The following is a 16,280-nucleotide window of genomic DNA, read 5'->3' on the forward strand; positions in this document are numbered from 1 at the left end:
AAATTGTTTTTTCACCAGCTTGTTGGTTGTTCATTTACTATAAAGTACTGAATGAAACAATTTAGAGAATCACTACCTTAAAATATGATCACAAGAATTATGTTTTATTATTTTATTATAATGTTTTATTCTCAGATCTCTCTGCCTCTCTCTCTGTCATTGTCATTCTGTCTCTCTGTCTCTATCTCTCCATCTCTTTCCCTTCCTCCCTCCTTCTTTTTTTTTTTCCTTTAAATGCTAGGGCTTTCATAAATACTACAATGGACACAAACATAGATCTATCTTTCTGAAATTATATCATTATATCTTGGTCTGATAAAGAAGAATCATTTAGTCTGATTAAAAAGGAAAAGTCATCCCTTAAGTTTTTCTCCAACTACCAAGAAGGAATATTACTGTCATATTCTATAACTGTTTTGTACTTTTCTAATTACTATTAATCAATTAACAGTAAGTACCTCTTGGATCCCTCCAACTGATTCAGGGGTGCACCTGTTTTTAGCAAAGAAGGTCCGCTTGGCTCCATCCTAGTATGTGGTTGCTTAAAACCTGATAACTTCCCCAGCAAATGGAGGTCCACAGATAGTGTTTTAAGTAAGTTTTATGAGAATGGGGATTAGTGGTCTTAATTGGTAACTTTCTAGACACATTTATGACCCCCATGCTACCTCCTTGAATGTAGATATGCACTTTTTCTTCAGAGTTGTAATGTAGTTGAATGCTTTATGATGTATGTTGTTTGCATAATCAGAAAGATATGAAGTTGTTTTTACATTTTTTTTTGAGTGTCTCCAGTCCAGTTGTAAGAATGCTAAAACCAAAACCTTCTGACGTCTGAGACAGGAATGGGGTATGTTGGGTGGATATCTGTTTCTAAGGATTTTCTCACTTGAACTTGAAAGAAGTTCTTTGAGGAAGACAACTGATTTTTCTGTTCCTGAGTTTCTTAAATTATGTAATAGGAAACAAGTAGTTTAATATAGGCCAAGTCTGCTTTTCTTGTATGTTTAGTGTATCTGATGCCCCAAAGAAGGGCTCCTCAAACTGGAGAGAGTGTCGTAATCACCTGGAGGCTGTGGGGCCCGCACCCATAGCCTCGGATTCAGCAGGTCTGGGGTGGGGCCTGGGAATCTGCATTTATGATGAGCTCCCGGGTGAGGCTGGTGCTGCTCTTCCAGGCACCACACTTTGAGAACCACTGGTCAAGTCTAGAGCAAGGAGCATCAAGTCTGATTTAAAATGCAGGTCATGTAATGAGCCAGCTGTTGGGCACGGACCCACCTAAAAAAGGCCACTTCTTCTCAGTCAGTTGCTTCTTCTTGTTGAAACTGATTTCTTATTGAAGCACAAAGTACTTACAGTGCTGTGTGTTCAGTGCACACATCTGTCAGAGGTGGTGGCATTTTACACATACACCCACGTGACCGCTACCACCCAGATCAAGAGTTGGCACTTTTCAAAACATCCTCCCCAAAGTATCGCCTCTACCAGAAGCCACCTTATGCTAATTTCCATCACCATGGCTGCTCTTCATAGAAGTGGAACCACACCATACGTACTGCTGTTTTTAGTTTTGTCTATGAAGTTCATTCACACTGCTGAGCCTGTCAGTCATTAGCTGTGTTTACTGCTCTGTAGGGATCCAGTGCATGAACATGTCGTAATGTATCGATCCATTCTTCTCATGTTGCATGTTTGGGTTGTTCGCGGTCCTTCTGCTGGAAGCTGGTTCCAACTGATTTTAGTGAGAATGCAAATTCAGTGTTATTTTCATATTTTTTTTTTCAAGAAAAGCTGGACATCTACATTGTTATGTGAAGATTTTTCAATGTTGGCAAATATATAACATTTTCAACATTGAGCAGGTCATGTTAGACTTGGGTCTTGGCCCATGAGTCACAATTTCTCAGCGCCTGTAACATCTTGTCCTCACAGATGCTTCTTTTGTGGTGAAAATCACTCTCATGTCCCTCCACAGAATCATGCCTGAGACGTGTAGCAGTGATGGGTGCCCACTAACAGATTTTTGTTTAAGCTTGCTTATGTTATGCTACCTGGAAGAATGTGGATGTGAAATAAACTTCCTCCTCTCCACCAGGCTTGGGGAGTCCAGGATCCCAGGCCTGCAGGAATGAATCAAGCAGTACTGGTTCCTGAGTGAGCAGTTTGCAAACTGTATCTGTGTCATTGCGGGGTTATTCATTCATTTGTTTATCTTGCCAAAACATTAGCGTTTGTGAAACAGCTTTAGAGGGCTGTGGCGGATTAGTATAGCATGAAAGGAAGTTGTGGCTTGTCCTCAAACAGGGAGAAAAGACCTTTCATTGTAAAATTCATAATTTATTTATTGTCTGATGGACTGTATTGCATGTCCGTTGCATAGCAACAAAATAAAGTTTGTCTGGTTAGGAACATCTGAAGGTTTCTTACAACGTAAAGATAGAGGATGCTTTCTGAACTATATTTGCTTCAATGTGTGTTCCGTCGCATACCAATTATAGAAGAACATCAGGATAAGATTTATTTTAGGTAATACAAATGTTAACACAAATGGTAGAAGAGTATTATTGTGTGTTTATGTGGTGGGGAATCTTATCTGTTTAAAAAGATGCAATTTCCTGTCAGTATCCAAGTCTAACTTGAGCAATCTGTGTCTTCTTTCCTCCCTAATGTGGTTGCCCAGAGATGTTTAGGGGAAATAAGAAATGCTTATTTTTATCTGGTTATCTGTTTTCCTACTGATATTTTTCTGAATATCATTTCAGATAGTAAGCATAGGTTCAACTGAAAATTTTCCAGCATCTTCTGTAAACCAAGAATCCTGTTACCTTGAATGATGCCAAAACAAGGGCTGGAATTCAAGTGAGCAATAAATTTGATTTTGTTTGTTCATTTGCTTCAGCCCCATTGGGAAAAAGGTTCTGGCGTGGTTTCCCACCTGTGTTCTCTGGTTAGATCATCTATCTTTAAAGCTGATTTGTTTTCCAGGATAGTCAAACTCCTGAGTCTGTTTCTAGCAGGCAGAGTCTTCCAACTGACGTGGTTGGTAGTGCTATGCTTCACATGATATGCTAGGGCTTTTGTACCAACTTGGCTAATTGAAAGTCAAGGCCAGCCCACCCCAAAGCATCGGGTTAAGACCCCGAAGAGCTGAGTGAGTGTCCACGTGAAACATTATTTAACCTTAGGACCCTGAGAGTCTCAGCTGTGAAATGAGGGTGCAGAGTGGTGAGATGTATTTTTTATCTTTGAATTTCAGTGCCTTCAGCTGAGGTAATGCTACATGTCACATGACCCACAATTTAAAAACAGAACCATGCCTAGTACACTGTTTTCATTTTAATTTAAATATGAAAAAAGCCCAAGTTAACCAGCATATATCTCATATCAATTATTAATATATTATTAACATTGCCCTTCATTTTCCTATGTTTGCTTTACTAACAATGTTCTAATAATAGTTATATCAGTGCTTATTATAAATTTTTAGTTTATTCTATTAAAACAAGCATTTTAAGATTCTTATTATCCAGACCAGCACTGTCCCATGAATGTTTTGTGATCATGAAACTGGTGTCTGTCTGTAACTTCTAATATAGCAGCTAATATCTGCTGTATATATGGCTATTGGGCACTTAAACTGTGCCCAGTATTGAAGGCTTCACTTGATTTAATTCTAATTATTCTAATTGTAAGTAGTTACATGTGGCCAGTTGGTATAGTATGGGATAGCACAGATCTAAATATGCAGAACAATTTTAGGCAGAGGAGAGACTTTATCCAACAGACTTAAGACCAGCCTTGCTACACGGTTACCCTGGGCAAGCCACATAAAATTTTTTCAACATAGCTCTCCAATTTGAAAACTAAAATGTTATGGCAGCTCTTATCTGTATTGTGGGCACATTCCTTGCAGTAATACATGTAATAATGTTTAAAATTATTTGGAGAAAAATACTATACTGATCTAAAGCAGCTTTGGTTTTGTTTGTTGGTTTGTTTGTTTTTCTTATTAATCTTTTCATTTATGGCTTCCTGGGAAGAGCACAGAAATTTTGTCTGAAGTCTTGAGTTCCTGGCTCGGACTAGCCACTGAATGAGCAGATCATCTTGAGAAAATAATCCTGAACTTTAACTTTCATCCTTTAGGTGTGAGAGTAATATCATTAATCGATAGTATGTAATAATGAAGAGTGATGTCCTCCTAAACTAAGAAGTGATGTACGTGTAAGCTATTGTGTAAACGATTGTAATAAGAATACATGGTATGTAGTGTAATGGCTGACATCTTGAAAATCTGAAAAGTGTGAGCCAAGTTTGTTAGACATAGTGAAATATGCCCCTCTGAGTAGACAAAATCCTGTATCCTAAATAGCCAACTGGCACAATAAAGAGCCTTTCTCTAAGGAACTTTGGCATCTCTTTGATCCAGCAGCACAGATTCCTTTACCATATGAACAAGTAGCATTGCCCAAGTCAAGAACACACTTCTGGTTCACATTTTCCTTTATTGTTGATACCATGTTATCTGGTTTTAATATTAATGAGCAAACCTCTCAGATTTTTTAAAAGTTTCTGGATAATAGTAGGCAATAATTTTACCCTAGTCAAGAATATATTTTTGGTTTTAATATTAGTTATTATAACCATGCTGTCTAGTTTAAATATTAATGAGCAATACCACTCCAATTTTTTTTGAGAGTTTCTGAAAAAGTTATTTAATATAATGTCTGTCATGGTGTGGAAATTTAAGTAGTGATTTTAAAAAAAATGCACTAAAAAAGCAGTCAGGAAGAAACTCTTTCAAAGAATTCTTTAATAATCTAACTGAGTAAAGTTAAAGTTCACTGTTTCCAACATTCCCAATCACATATCTATGAAAAAAAAATGCAACAACACAACAAACCAACAAAAATACTTGAAGACTTCAGCATTAGTAAACTGTTAATCTACCAGAAAAAGAAGAAAAAACATTAATTTATGCAACAGTTAAATATTCATGATTATGGTCAGGGCAGTGTATATGAAAGCCAGAATTCATAAATTGGAAAATGCAACCATTGGATCGACTGGTGGTTTTGTCTACACAACCACATAAACAATTCGCCTACTTTCCACTAAGTTGACCAGATGCTTTGTTGTCATGTAAACACGATCTAAATGAAATCCACAGATTTCCCCCCAAACCTTATTTTAGCTAAACGTTTCTTGGCTAATCTTCTTCCAGGTCTGTTAACAATTTATCCAGAATGATTTGATTGGCTTTCAAGTCTTTGGCCATTTCTTGTCCATCCTTTATTGGGCAGGCAAATGATGGAGAAAATGATGCAAGGACAAGCAAATAAACACAGAAAGAAAGATCTTTGGAAAGCAAGACACTCCCCACAGTTGTTGGCCTTTTCTCAGGAAGGGAGTGGTTAAGAGGGCATGGGAGGGTTATTATGCCCAAACTGCCTCCCCGTTTGAGATGCCTCCTTCCAGGAGTTCAAGAATGAGAACCTCTTCCTACTCTACTAAGTATCCTCTCTGTTAACACTCGTACTACCAAAGTTCTTCCAAGTCTTCAGGTAAGTGAAAAGTAGAACATATATTTTTAAAAAGTTAATTTGAAAAGATATATGATGCATTAATTACAAATATAAGCCTCTAAAAATTTTTATGGAAATTTACATTCTTGTCGCTTACTCAAATCTTCCTGATGATGGAGGTTCACGTGGTCCTCCGATTTTTTGACTTTGTGGGAGAGAGGGAGGTGAGAGATGATAGAACTACAAGAACAGCAGCAACAAAATAAAGGTATCGTGTAAGAATCCATCTTTTCATTTCAATTTATTTTATGTACTGCTTATCCATTGGGGTTTTTGACACTCATCCAGAAACATAACATAAATTAGGTATTCTAAGTATTTTGATCCAATATCAGAGCCAAGATGATTTCCCATTCTAGATTCATTTATAGTCTTGCTTCCACCAAACCCAAGGTTAAGAATGAAACTGAGAAATATCAGATCCTGTTGGAAAACACTCATGATCAGACCTTGTCTGCTCCATTGAAGCAGCTTAGTCATGAATAATTACGTTTGTCACTGGCTATCACATAATAATATATCAGTTACTAAAATGTACTATTCTTTAAAAACTTTTAATTGGTGCCATGTGGAGAGCACACAGCATGGTATAGAAGCCTGAAAATCAAGTCACTGAAGTTGAAGGTGACATGTGATGACCTTTACTCTCTTACATGCTGTTAAGTCAACATATGCGTAAACTTACACCATGTTGTCCTAAGAACAAAACAAATACCAATAAAGAAAAAATTAATGAGGACATGGATCTAGACGCTGGATTGTCATGTCCGTGAAGGCAAGGAATCTGTCTTGTTTTTTGCTGTATTACCAGCATCTTATATGAAAAAGTGTAGTTATTCAATAAGTATTTGTTAAATTAATTAATGAAAACTTATCAGGGATACTATGGAAAAAAATTTTAGAACTAACTCGAACATTCTATGCTTGGCATCAAAACAGAGCAAATACTTAAAGCATTCCATTAAGAAAATTTAAAATCACACTATTCAATGGAAAATTCTAAGAATTCTGATTATAAAACACATGAGTATTTTATAATCCTTAATTGCTATTGTAAAATTGAGTTCGATTTTTCAAACAGAAGTAAAAAGGCATGTGATTAAAATATTAAGAAGTATAATTTCCTCAAGGATAGATTTCATCATTTAAAAATGTCTCTGATTATATTTCTGTAGCAAAAGACTACCAAATTGAAACTGATAAATTGTTGAAATGCCACAAAGTCAGGGAATTTTAGAGTTGCTCAGAATATGTCAGATTACGTGGCCAAATGCTACTTACATGTTTCCTATGGGCAAACCCTAAGATCCCTGTCCAAGACCTCTGAATAAGGGGGTCTTGGCCATACAAGTTGGATGATGTGGGTACATCACATCTCAATTTTGCAAAAGTTACTCCTTAAAAAGTGTCAAGTAATTAATATTTCTTTAGTCCTTCTGAGAAAATTGATACTTGTTTAAGCATCCTAAACAATGTCCCACTGAGGTTTTATGACTCCTGATGCTTTGTTGAAAAGAGCAAGACACGACTTGAATTAGATCAAGCAATAGGAGGGGTTTTTAGTATCTCATTAAACCATAGGATGTGTCTCACCGCCAAGCCTCAGGAAAAACATGAATGAGGTTGGGTCTTGGGAAACCTGGGTCAAAGAATTTGAAAGTATCAAGGACTCATTTTGCTTTATTCCCCCTTTGGTTCTCGCAGAATTCTAGCTTTCTTGCTAGCAACCTCAACTTAGTAGGTCACATACAGCTCTCTTGATTCACATCTCCTGGCTCTGCCACCAAGAATTCATGTGCTTGTTCCAGCTCCAGTTCAAGACTATCTGACAGCTGAACTCTGAGTTGCTTGCGTACCCCTTGACCGATCAAACATGGTCAGGGAGAAGAGGTACAATATAAATATAGGACTACGTTAAATCCTAAATATTGTGGTGTGGAAAGAGGGAAGAGAAGGGGCACTGTTGCTTCTAGAGTATGAAATTTGGGGTGGGGGTAACAAAACAATAGGTGTTCCCTGTAGGAACAACAAATTTTTTTTTTAACATATCCCATACAATATTTGGGACACACTCATCCTAAAAAAATACTTATCTGATACTCAAATTTAACTTGGCACTCTACATTTTTTTCTATGTGTGTGTGCTCACTTTGTGGGCCTCCTTACAAATTAACTAATGTTTTTTGTTCATATTTTCATTAAAAAAAAAGAAACTTAGGAAACACACGGGTTCTTTGACCTTAATCTTGTAACACCTGAAGAGTTCGGCATCACTTGGCAACTGGGAAATTCGAAGCTGGCCAGGGAATTGTCCGGAATCCCACAGTGAGTAGTGTCTTACTTTCTTTGCTTGACCACGTATCAGTGATCCAGAAACACACTGTCAGCTTCAGACCACAGAATGTTTGATGGAAGTTTAACATGTTATCCCAAGGCCAGTGTGTTCATTCTTGCAAATTTAGCTTCTCCCCTGCTTGACTATTGAAGTACACAAATTAACCATGTACATTTAAAGTTAAATCTTGTGCTTTGATAAAACATATCTGCCTATTAATGTAGCTCAAGTCTTATATTAAAGAAATCTAATTACCTTTGTTAAACTAGGTATTTTCCATAAATAATTTGAATATGTCTACAATTACTATAATACAGAACTGAAGTTCTAAGGAATGCAATGAGAAATGCTAAAAATCAGCCCTTTCATCTTTAGTTTGGGAAACTGACCCAGAAGAATCAGCCAGCCAATAGTAGCTGAGCTGGAGATAATTGATGAAGTTTTAATAACAAAATAAATCAAAGTACATGGCAAGAAATTTTTTTAAAAAAACTTGTTTAATGCAAATTCTTCTCAGAATACTCCACATCAGTTTAAACAGCATCTGTAGAGTTCAGGTAATTATTACTTCAAAAAATTATGAACTTTGACATGGTACAACTGTATTTTCACATTGCAATGTGGAAGGAACTGTATGAAACAAGAGTGGTACAGAGGCTTATCAAGATCACCAAACAGTGAAAGGAATTCACTGCAGAGAAGTTGGAATCAGCTGGTGTCACGAAACCCTCAAGCCAAAACCAGTGTGTTGAAGTTACTGTTCTACTGAGGTGTTCCTCTCTAACATTTGTGGACACTGAGCCCATGGAAGTTGTCTGTACATTAATTATCTTGATCCTACTATTAGGAGCTGAGCATATGTCAGTAGAGAGAACCAACAGTTGGATATCCAGTATCCACCAAGTTGTTTCTCAGAAGCAAAGTAGAGAGAATCAGCTTGTTTGCCCACAACAGTCCCAGTTTTATATTCATTCCTCTCCCAGTGTCAATGTCCTATTTACTCCCAAAGTCTCCCAGTTTAGATGATAAATCATGTGGGCCATTTTGATGGAACAACAGGAACTATACTTGTGATATGCCTTGACTGATCTGAAGTTCTCTAGCACTGTTGAAAATTCTAGCTGTGCACTTAAACAGATGAGGTCTTGGTGGGAAACTTGCAGTGCTCTTGGAGAAGCCAGAGGAATGAAAGAAAGGCCAGATCCCAGGAAGTGGTTTTTAATATGTAAATAGTCCTTTAAAAACAAAGAAATGTAAAAAGAAACAAAAATCTTCAGTTGCTTGTGCCTAAGATCAACATATAGAATCATAAGTACACAAGATTTTACAGGCCATTATTGAATCAGGGTACTTTATTCCCTGATAACAGAAGAGTCATGAGTTTCTAATTGGAGATCTTTTTGACATTGTGATGGATGTGCTTTGAAAAAGAGTTTCATAGAGAGGGATCAACAACGGAGTCTCCCCTCTGCTACTTCCAGATCAAGAGTGCTCAGTCCTAGGAAAGGAGGAGAGGGAGAAGAAATGCTTTTCTGCCCTGCTCTAACTCATCTGGCCTCCCCAAATGTCTCTGGATATGTATGCCGATTTATCAATCCTGTCTAATGTCTAGTTTTTCCTGCAGAAGGTCATTGCCTTTGACTCCCTCCAACAGCTCTTCATCAGGCCTTATTCTGGGAGGGCTGGAGCCAGGGAGAATACAGTTGAGCACTTGCCTCTGGCTCCCAGTCTGGCCCTGGCTAGGCTAGACTCCAGGATGAAGACAGAAATGGGATCCAGCCATGAGTAACTGTTCCAGTTAGATTTCTCGCCAGGCTGGGACCTGGTCCCTGTTGGAACACCTGAGTTCCTGCTCTCCTATCTTCTGTCTCTATGGTTTGGTGGTTTAGACAATTATTTCCACTGTCAGATATGTCATCTTATGCAAGATGGCTGAACCCAGAAACCTACAGAGCAGTGATTATAGGAAATTTTGATCTGCAATTGTTATTTAAAATTCAGAAATAGAGTACATTCCCGAGTAGATTCTTCCAAGTATGGCTTTTGGAGTAACACTTCTTAAAAATGATCCTAATGTCCTAGGATTACCCTGCTAATTCATACATGTAGGTAACATTTCTGCAGAGACAAGGACAGACCAGGTGTTTGGTTTTGAATGAAACACACTGACAGGCAAGATCAAAAAGAGAATATTGTACAATGACAACATTTATCCTGTATCTATAAAAACATATTTTATTTGTGTTTATTAGCCATTGGAGACTGATTCATCAATTCTTTATTTACTACCATCCAGGCTCTTGTTTCCATTTACAATTCTCTTTCTACTTAGCTTTTACTTGGGTGAGAGGATCTGGAAAATTCAACAAAAATTCCACATTCTAAAGAGCTAATTTGTGAGAAATCTGGATTACAAGATGACCAGCTCCATCCCAGGCTACATGACAGGTTCAGTTTTTATGTCTTTATGTCTCAGCATCGAAGACCTATTTGAAGTTGTCTTTTATTCAAAAGTGTTTTCCAACATCTCCCTCCAGCACCTGTTCAGGTGACTAACAAAACAGCAGAAACAGATCAAAGCTGCGATTATTTGCCCCCTTCTTCACACAATAAATGCCTCAAGTGTCTGTCTGTCATGTCAAAAGAAAAAAAAAAAAGAAAGAAAAAAGAAAAGAAAATCTGCAACCATCATAACCATTGATCTATGCTACCAATATTTTGAGCTACTAACACATTTCCCCTTTATGTCAAGGCATCTGAAAGTTTAAAGCTTGGCAAAGTAATGTTTTTCTTTTTCTTCTTCTATAATCCCAGGGTAAACATTAAGCAGACAGCATTTCTGCTTTGAGCATTAAAGGAAAGAAAGAAAAAAAAAAAGGACTGAGTTTGAAAAGCCTACTCGTACACTTCGGGGATTTTGGAAAGTGTCCTTTGGCTGGGAGCTGAGTGGAGAATCTGCCATTCTGTCGATGGGCCGGGAGGGCAGCCGCATGGCCTCATTCATAACTTCACAGCTACTGCAAATATCAGCTGATGAATATTTATGTTATCCCTGGCTTGGACCCGAAAGACAAACAGGGGAAAAAAAAAACGAAAGCTAGGAAAAGGTCGTCTGAACTCTGTGGGATTTTTTACCAACACTTTCCATGCGCGAGCAGTAAGCCCTGAATGAAGTCATTCTGTTCGGGGCCCCGGCACAGGAAAACACAGTCTGTTCATTAGTGCCCCGCACTTTGTTTGAACCTTGTACATTCATGGGGTCCTGAAAGGGAAACCCTTCTCCTTAAATCAAACACACAGGATATAGAGCGACCTTAGTATTGGTTGTTTTCTTTTTTTGCCCTTGGTAAATTATTGCAAATTGCTCAACGTAGGGTAACTTCAATGGTTCGAACAGAGAGTAAGTCAGCGAAGGAGAGCTTTTCAGCGTAAAAAAAGGACAGTTCCAGGCCAGGTGAATATTTTGCAGAGTTACAGTTTCAGAAAAATATTGTTAAGTATGTGTAAATAATAGAATTACATAACTCTACTAGTATCCTAGTAGAGCAAATTATTTTATATATATATATATTTTATATATATATATATACACACACACACATACTATGCTGTACACCAGAAATTAACAAAACAGTATAAACTGCCTATAGTTCAATTAAAAGAAAGAATCAAATCTTAATCACCTGGGGCTTATTATTTAAGTTCTCCCTCCTTTTAACTGTTTCTTTGCCCATCAGAGCCACCTTTATCTCCCGCTGCCATTTTTGCCATCTTGACCACCTCCAAGTTGACCAAAGCAGTGGAAACAAGAAAAGGAAACTTGCCAAGATGAGAAGATTTTTCCACCTGCTCATAACCCTATAATCAATTCTAGTTCAGGAGAAGAAGCTCAAAAGTTTGGCTAAGATGAAATTTGTGACCACCTTGTGGATTTCAACGGCAGGCAGGCCCATCCTGTTACGTTCTCACACTCAGGGAAAGACAGGTGCCTTCGGTGGGGGTATCCGGGAGTGTTTCACTGAGATGGGGATGCTGTGCAGATGATTCATTATGTGCTTCCAGGAGACATGGGGAAGTGGCGGAGGGGGACTGAGATACAGAAGGGGAGATGTCAAGAAAGGGAAATTCCAGCCTCAGCTGGATTCTGAGAGAAGCTTTGGAGCATTAATTGTATTTGACTGTTTGTCCCAACTTGAGATAAGGGAATTGGACTTTCCTCCTGCACTGGTCAGATGTTGGCAAAGGCCTGACTGCTAGTGGGTGATGGGAAGTGATGTGGGTGACCAACCATCTCAGCTTGTCTGGGACTGTCCTGCTTTTAGCACTGAAAATTCCACACCTTAGGAGAGCCTTCAGTCTCCAGCAAAGTGGGCTGGTTGGTCACCCTTGGAAGATGTAAATTCCCAGATTCCTCTGGCTCTCTGGGCAGCAAAGTGGCTCTGGTAGTCCAAGGTCAGCCTTCTGCAGGAAGTCACAGGTGCAAGCCACAGGAAGCAAGGCCACCAAGGCTTGTGGGTGGATCAGCATGTAGACACGGCATAGGGAATTCAAGGGCCTTTGGATGGAGCTCAGATGTCTCCCCTACAGTAGTCACTTCCTATAACCAGCTCTCTAAGCAACAACTAGATATCACTTTAGATGTAGGATCGAGGGCTGGAATTTCTAGGTCAGGTATTTATTTCATCCTCCACATAAAGTTCTGCATCACAGTGGGACTTAATGGCTCCAGCGTGTAAGTTTAGCACTAGTCAGGACGTACAAGCAGATTTTATGAAGAGAGTACTAACACTTGAATGAAATTGGGTACCAACCCACAAGTTAGAAATGTACAGAGGAAACTTGAACAAAATATCTATAGATATCATTTGGGTAGGACACAGTAAGCAATTCCCCTTCGTCAGTGTGTCTCCTTCAGCGTGTGGTTTCCCATGATGCTGTGATGTTTGATTGTGAAAGTGAATCACATGCATGAGGTGAGGACAGAGGGTGAACACTCCCAAGATCCATGCCCAAGATCCATGGAGTCCTGTAGTTTTTTTGATTTAACTTCTAAGAATTAACAATAACTGCCCAAAGTTAATAATGAATAATCTGCAAAATTTACCTCTCCACCCCCCCAACCCACCCCCGCCTTTCTTGGGTTCCAAATTAGAGTCAGTTTTTTTTCTTCTTGTGTCCCTCTCTTGGTTTATAAAAATAAAAAAGAGTTAGGGAGAAGTTGGTCAGTTTACTAGCTTGGGCAGATATACTTGGTCAAAGGTGTATGCTTTTAATTCTGTGTGTTGTCAGAGATAGCTGCCTCAAATTTCACACTTGGTTCTTTCCCTGTTTTTCTCAGCTTTTGGAGACTCTTAAAAGCAGGCCCAGGGGATCTGTTATAGCAGTGCTTCCTTCTGCCTGCAGCAACACCGTATCCACGTGAGAGGATGAGGTCCCGGACAGCCCATCTGTATCACTGTTTAGGAGAAACAGGGATTCAAAGAAATGGTTTCCAGCTAAATAGCTGTAAGCGCACCTGGAAGAACATTAGAATTTTCATTATATGCAAAGATTTTCACCATTGCTCAGTTCATTGAGAAAACAGCCAAGGTGCCAGCTTCTTGGTAATCCTTAAACTCTTTCTGAATGTCAGTTCAGGTTGCTATTTGATCTTAATTTTCAGCTAAGGATCCCCTTACCTTTTGCTAAGTTCCCACCACAATGAAACATCAGAATGCTCTTTGGATAATAGGGGTAGAATGAGACCTAAACTAAGGAGAAGGATGGGAAGTAATAAAAGCATGTTATCCAGAAAAAAACTAAGGGGGGGCTATTTCTGAGTTATTTATTATGAATATTTTGGAAGGGCAAAGATTGATGGTTGAGTATGGACAAATTCACTAAAACTGAGAACCATAAAACTGTGACCAAGCTCTTGAAGCTATAGAGAAGTGAATTTACGGCATGCTAGAAGAATAATATTTATTGAAACTCTATAGTAAAAATTGGTGCAGATGAAAAATATGGCTTAGGTTCGTGACATTGTAGCCCCCATTTTACTATTGGTTTTGAGGTTTGAAGGAGAGCTTACCTAAGCATTTAAGCCACTGGTTAAGTAAGTGATTTTATGTGTATCTTCAGACTTTTATACGACCGATGTGACCAATTACTCAAATGCATAACACAAATGAGGATTCTGGGTCATGGCATATTGTGGTCACCAGATAAAGATTTGTTAGATAAGTGAACATTTTTTTTCTATGAGTTGTAAGCTTCTATGCAAAGAGATGGCAGGATTAAATGTGCAAGGCATTTGTGTTGCAAGAAATGCATACAAAGTAAGAGATGACCTTTTCTAAAATGATGTCTATCAGAAATCAGTCTGCTCAGACTCTACCCCCACGTGCCCAGAATTTCAGAACTAGAAAGGGTGAGGCAGACGAGTGCACGTTGCCTTTTATGCAATTGACAATGTCCGGTGAGAATTTGGCTGATTAGCATAAAAGTCACCCTCATGCCAAAATATTTGCCCCAAGTAAATATAAATTAATGATACTATTTGGGGATAGGATTCTGTCTACATTAGATTTGTTCCCTCTGTTTTCACTTAGCATCCATTGAGTTATTCAGTTAGATATCTACAAATCGATTAAGCAGAAATTTGAAATTTTTAAAAAGTTTTATCGAGCCTTTATATTTTCTAAGTGTATTTGTTTTCACCTGGCAAAGCTTTAATCACACGATTATATGAAGTTACAGACTTGTAATCCTTCAGGGCTTTGCTCTTATTGGTTTCTTTCTACCCATATTCCCCAATCCACCTGGGTAATAGGCATCAGAATGGTTAATGTCCCAACCTTCATTTATTTTTTTTTCTTTACTAAGCACACCTCCCTGGTTTGGAGCCCTGTTTTGAGGAATCTGCCTTCCTGCCTTGTACTCCTCGGATTCCATGACAGCTCTGATTCTATTGTGCCATGATTTTGGACTTAATGTGTCTGCATCCTCCCAAAGATGGTAGCTGTCTTAAGACAGGTTCTTTGTCTTTCTGTTTGTCACTATACCCCAAGTTCATTTTTAGCACCATAGCTTACATAACAGTCATATGAGAAATAATTGTTAAATAAATGAATTTTGTGTAGCCCAAGAATCATGTAGGTGGATGAAAGAGCCAAAGAGGAGCAGTGATCAAACTACTAATGAAGTGAATGGCCTTTGATGTTGGGAGGGTTTTAATGTCTTTTCCCTCCCTCCGCCCTTTCTTCCTTTCATTGCCCCTTACTCTTGGGCATCATAAACCCAGTACAATAAATGTCCTGCCTATATAGGTGGCTACCTTTGAACTCTTCTCTTGGGGGCTGAGAAGTTACCTGGGCTGTAAGAACAAGTGTATGGCTTTAAGAAGGCTGATAAGAGGTAATCTGAAGCTTGAAAAGAAAGGAGCAGCATTCAGAACTATGTATTCATTTATTTGTATAGTGTAAGCTACCAGAAAGAATTTCTGAAGGCATTTCCTATGGATAAACATTCAGGCTAAAAGTGTAGTCAAAGATTTCATTAGATGCCAGTAAATTTCACTCCATATAATAAATTTTGATGATTAGAATGTGGTTGATATGTAGCTGTTCATGTTACACCAAAACCTTACCAATTCAGATTCTCCTGTTTTTAAATGTAGGGTATTTTAGACAGGCGCCAGGTTGAGTTTTTATTTAGCAAGTGCTTTCTTTTAAGAATAAATTGTTTAAACAAACAATGTGTGAGGGTAGAAAATACTTTTAATTCCATTTTGTTTTCAATATAAATCACCTGTTAGACTAGGGTTAATTAAGTTTTACATTTTTAACTTCAGGTATCATTTCCATACAGTAAAATCCACTCTCTCTATTGTACAGTTCTGAGAGTTGGGACAAATATGTACAGTAGTGTAATTGCCAGCTCAATCAAGGTATGAAATAATTTCCTCACCCCCTCCCTACCAAAGTCCCCTGTATCCTTTTGTATTCACTGTCTCTTCCTACCCCAGCAACCACTGATACATTTTCTGCCCCTATAGTTTTCTCTATTCCAGACTATCATAAAATGGAATAGTGCAGTAGGCAGTCCTTTGATACTGGTTCATTTCACATAACATAAAGCATTTGAGATTCATACATGCTGTTAGGTAAACCAGTAGTTTATTGTTCTCTCCCCCCACCCCAGGCTATCCCATGTTTGAATAGTTCTCTAGGATTTTTCTTCTAGTATTTTTTAAAAAGACTTCATTTTCTTTTTTCAGATAAGTTTTAGGTTCATAGCAACATTAAGAGGAAGACATGGAGATATCCCATATACCCCTTGCCTGACACATACGTAGCCTCCCCAACTATCAGCATCCC

General features: G+C 38.3%; 1 protein-coding gene across 4 annotated transcripts in view; it reads left to right on the forward strand.

Moving 5' to 3' along the window:
* The window catches only part of HAO1 (hydroxyacid oxidase 1), a 58,845-nt gene extending 46,957 nt beyond the window's left edge, over positions 1–11,888 (forward strand). Inside the window, exons 8-12 of one of the 4 annotated variants that reach the window (XR_012061427.1) lie at positions 5,307–5,567; positions 5,708–5,796; positions 7,293–7,478; positions 7,799–7,913; positions 11,661–11,888. Coding sequence is in view for 1 of the 4 variants with exons in the window: in XM_072943559.1 (XP_072799660.1) it covers positions 5,228–5,236 (9 nt within the window). In the remaining 3 variants the exon portion in view is untranslated. Of the gene's footprint in view, positions 1–5,227; positions 5,568–5,707; positions 5,797–7,292; positions 7,479–7,798; positions 7,914–10,737; positions 10,984–11,660 lie in introns of those variants that run through there. The other 3 variants (XR_012061429.1, XR_012061428.1, XM_072943559.1) reach the window with 3 other exon arrangements.
* Positions 11,889–16,280: the final 4,392 nt, after the last annotated feature.

This window comes from Vicugna pacos, chromosome 19, assembly GCF_048564905.1.
Source record: "Vicugna pacos chromosome 19, VicPac4, whole genome shotgun sequence".
Taxonomy (NCBI): Eukaryota; Metazoa; Chordata; class Mammalia; order Artiodactyla; family Camelidae; genus Vicugna; species Vicugna pacos.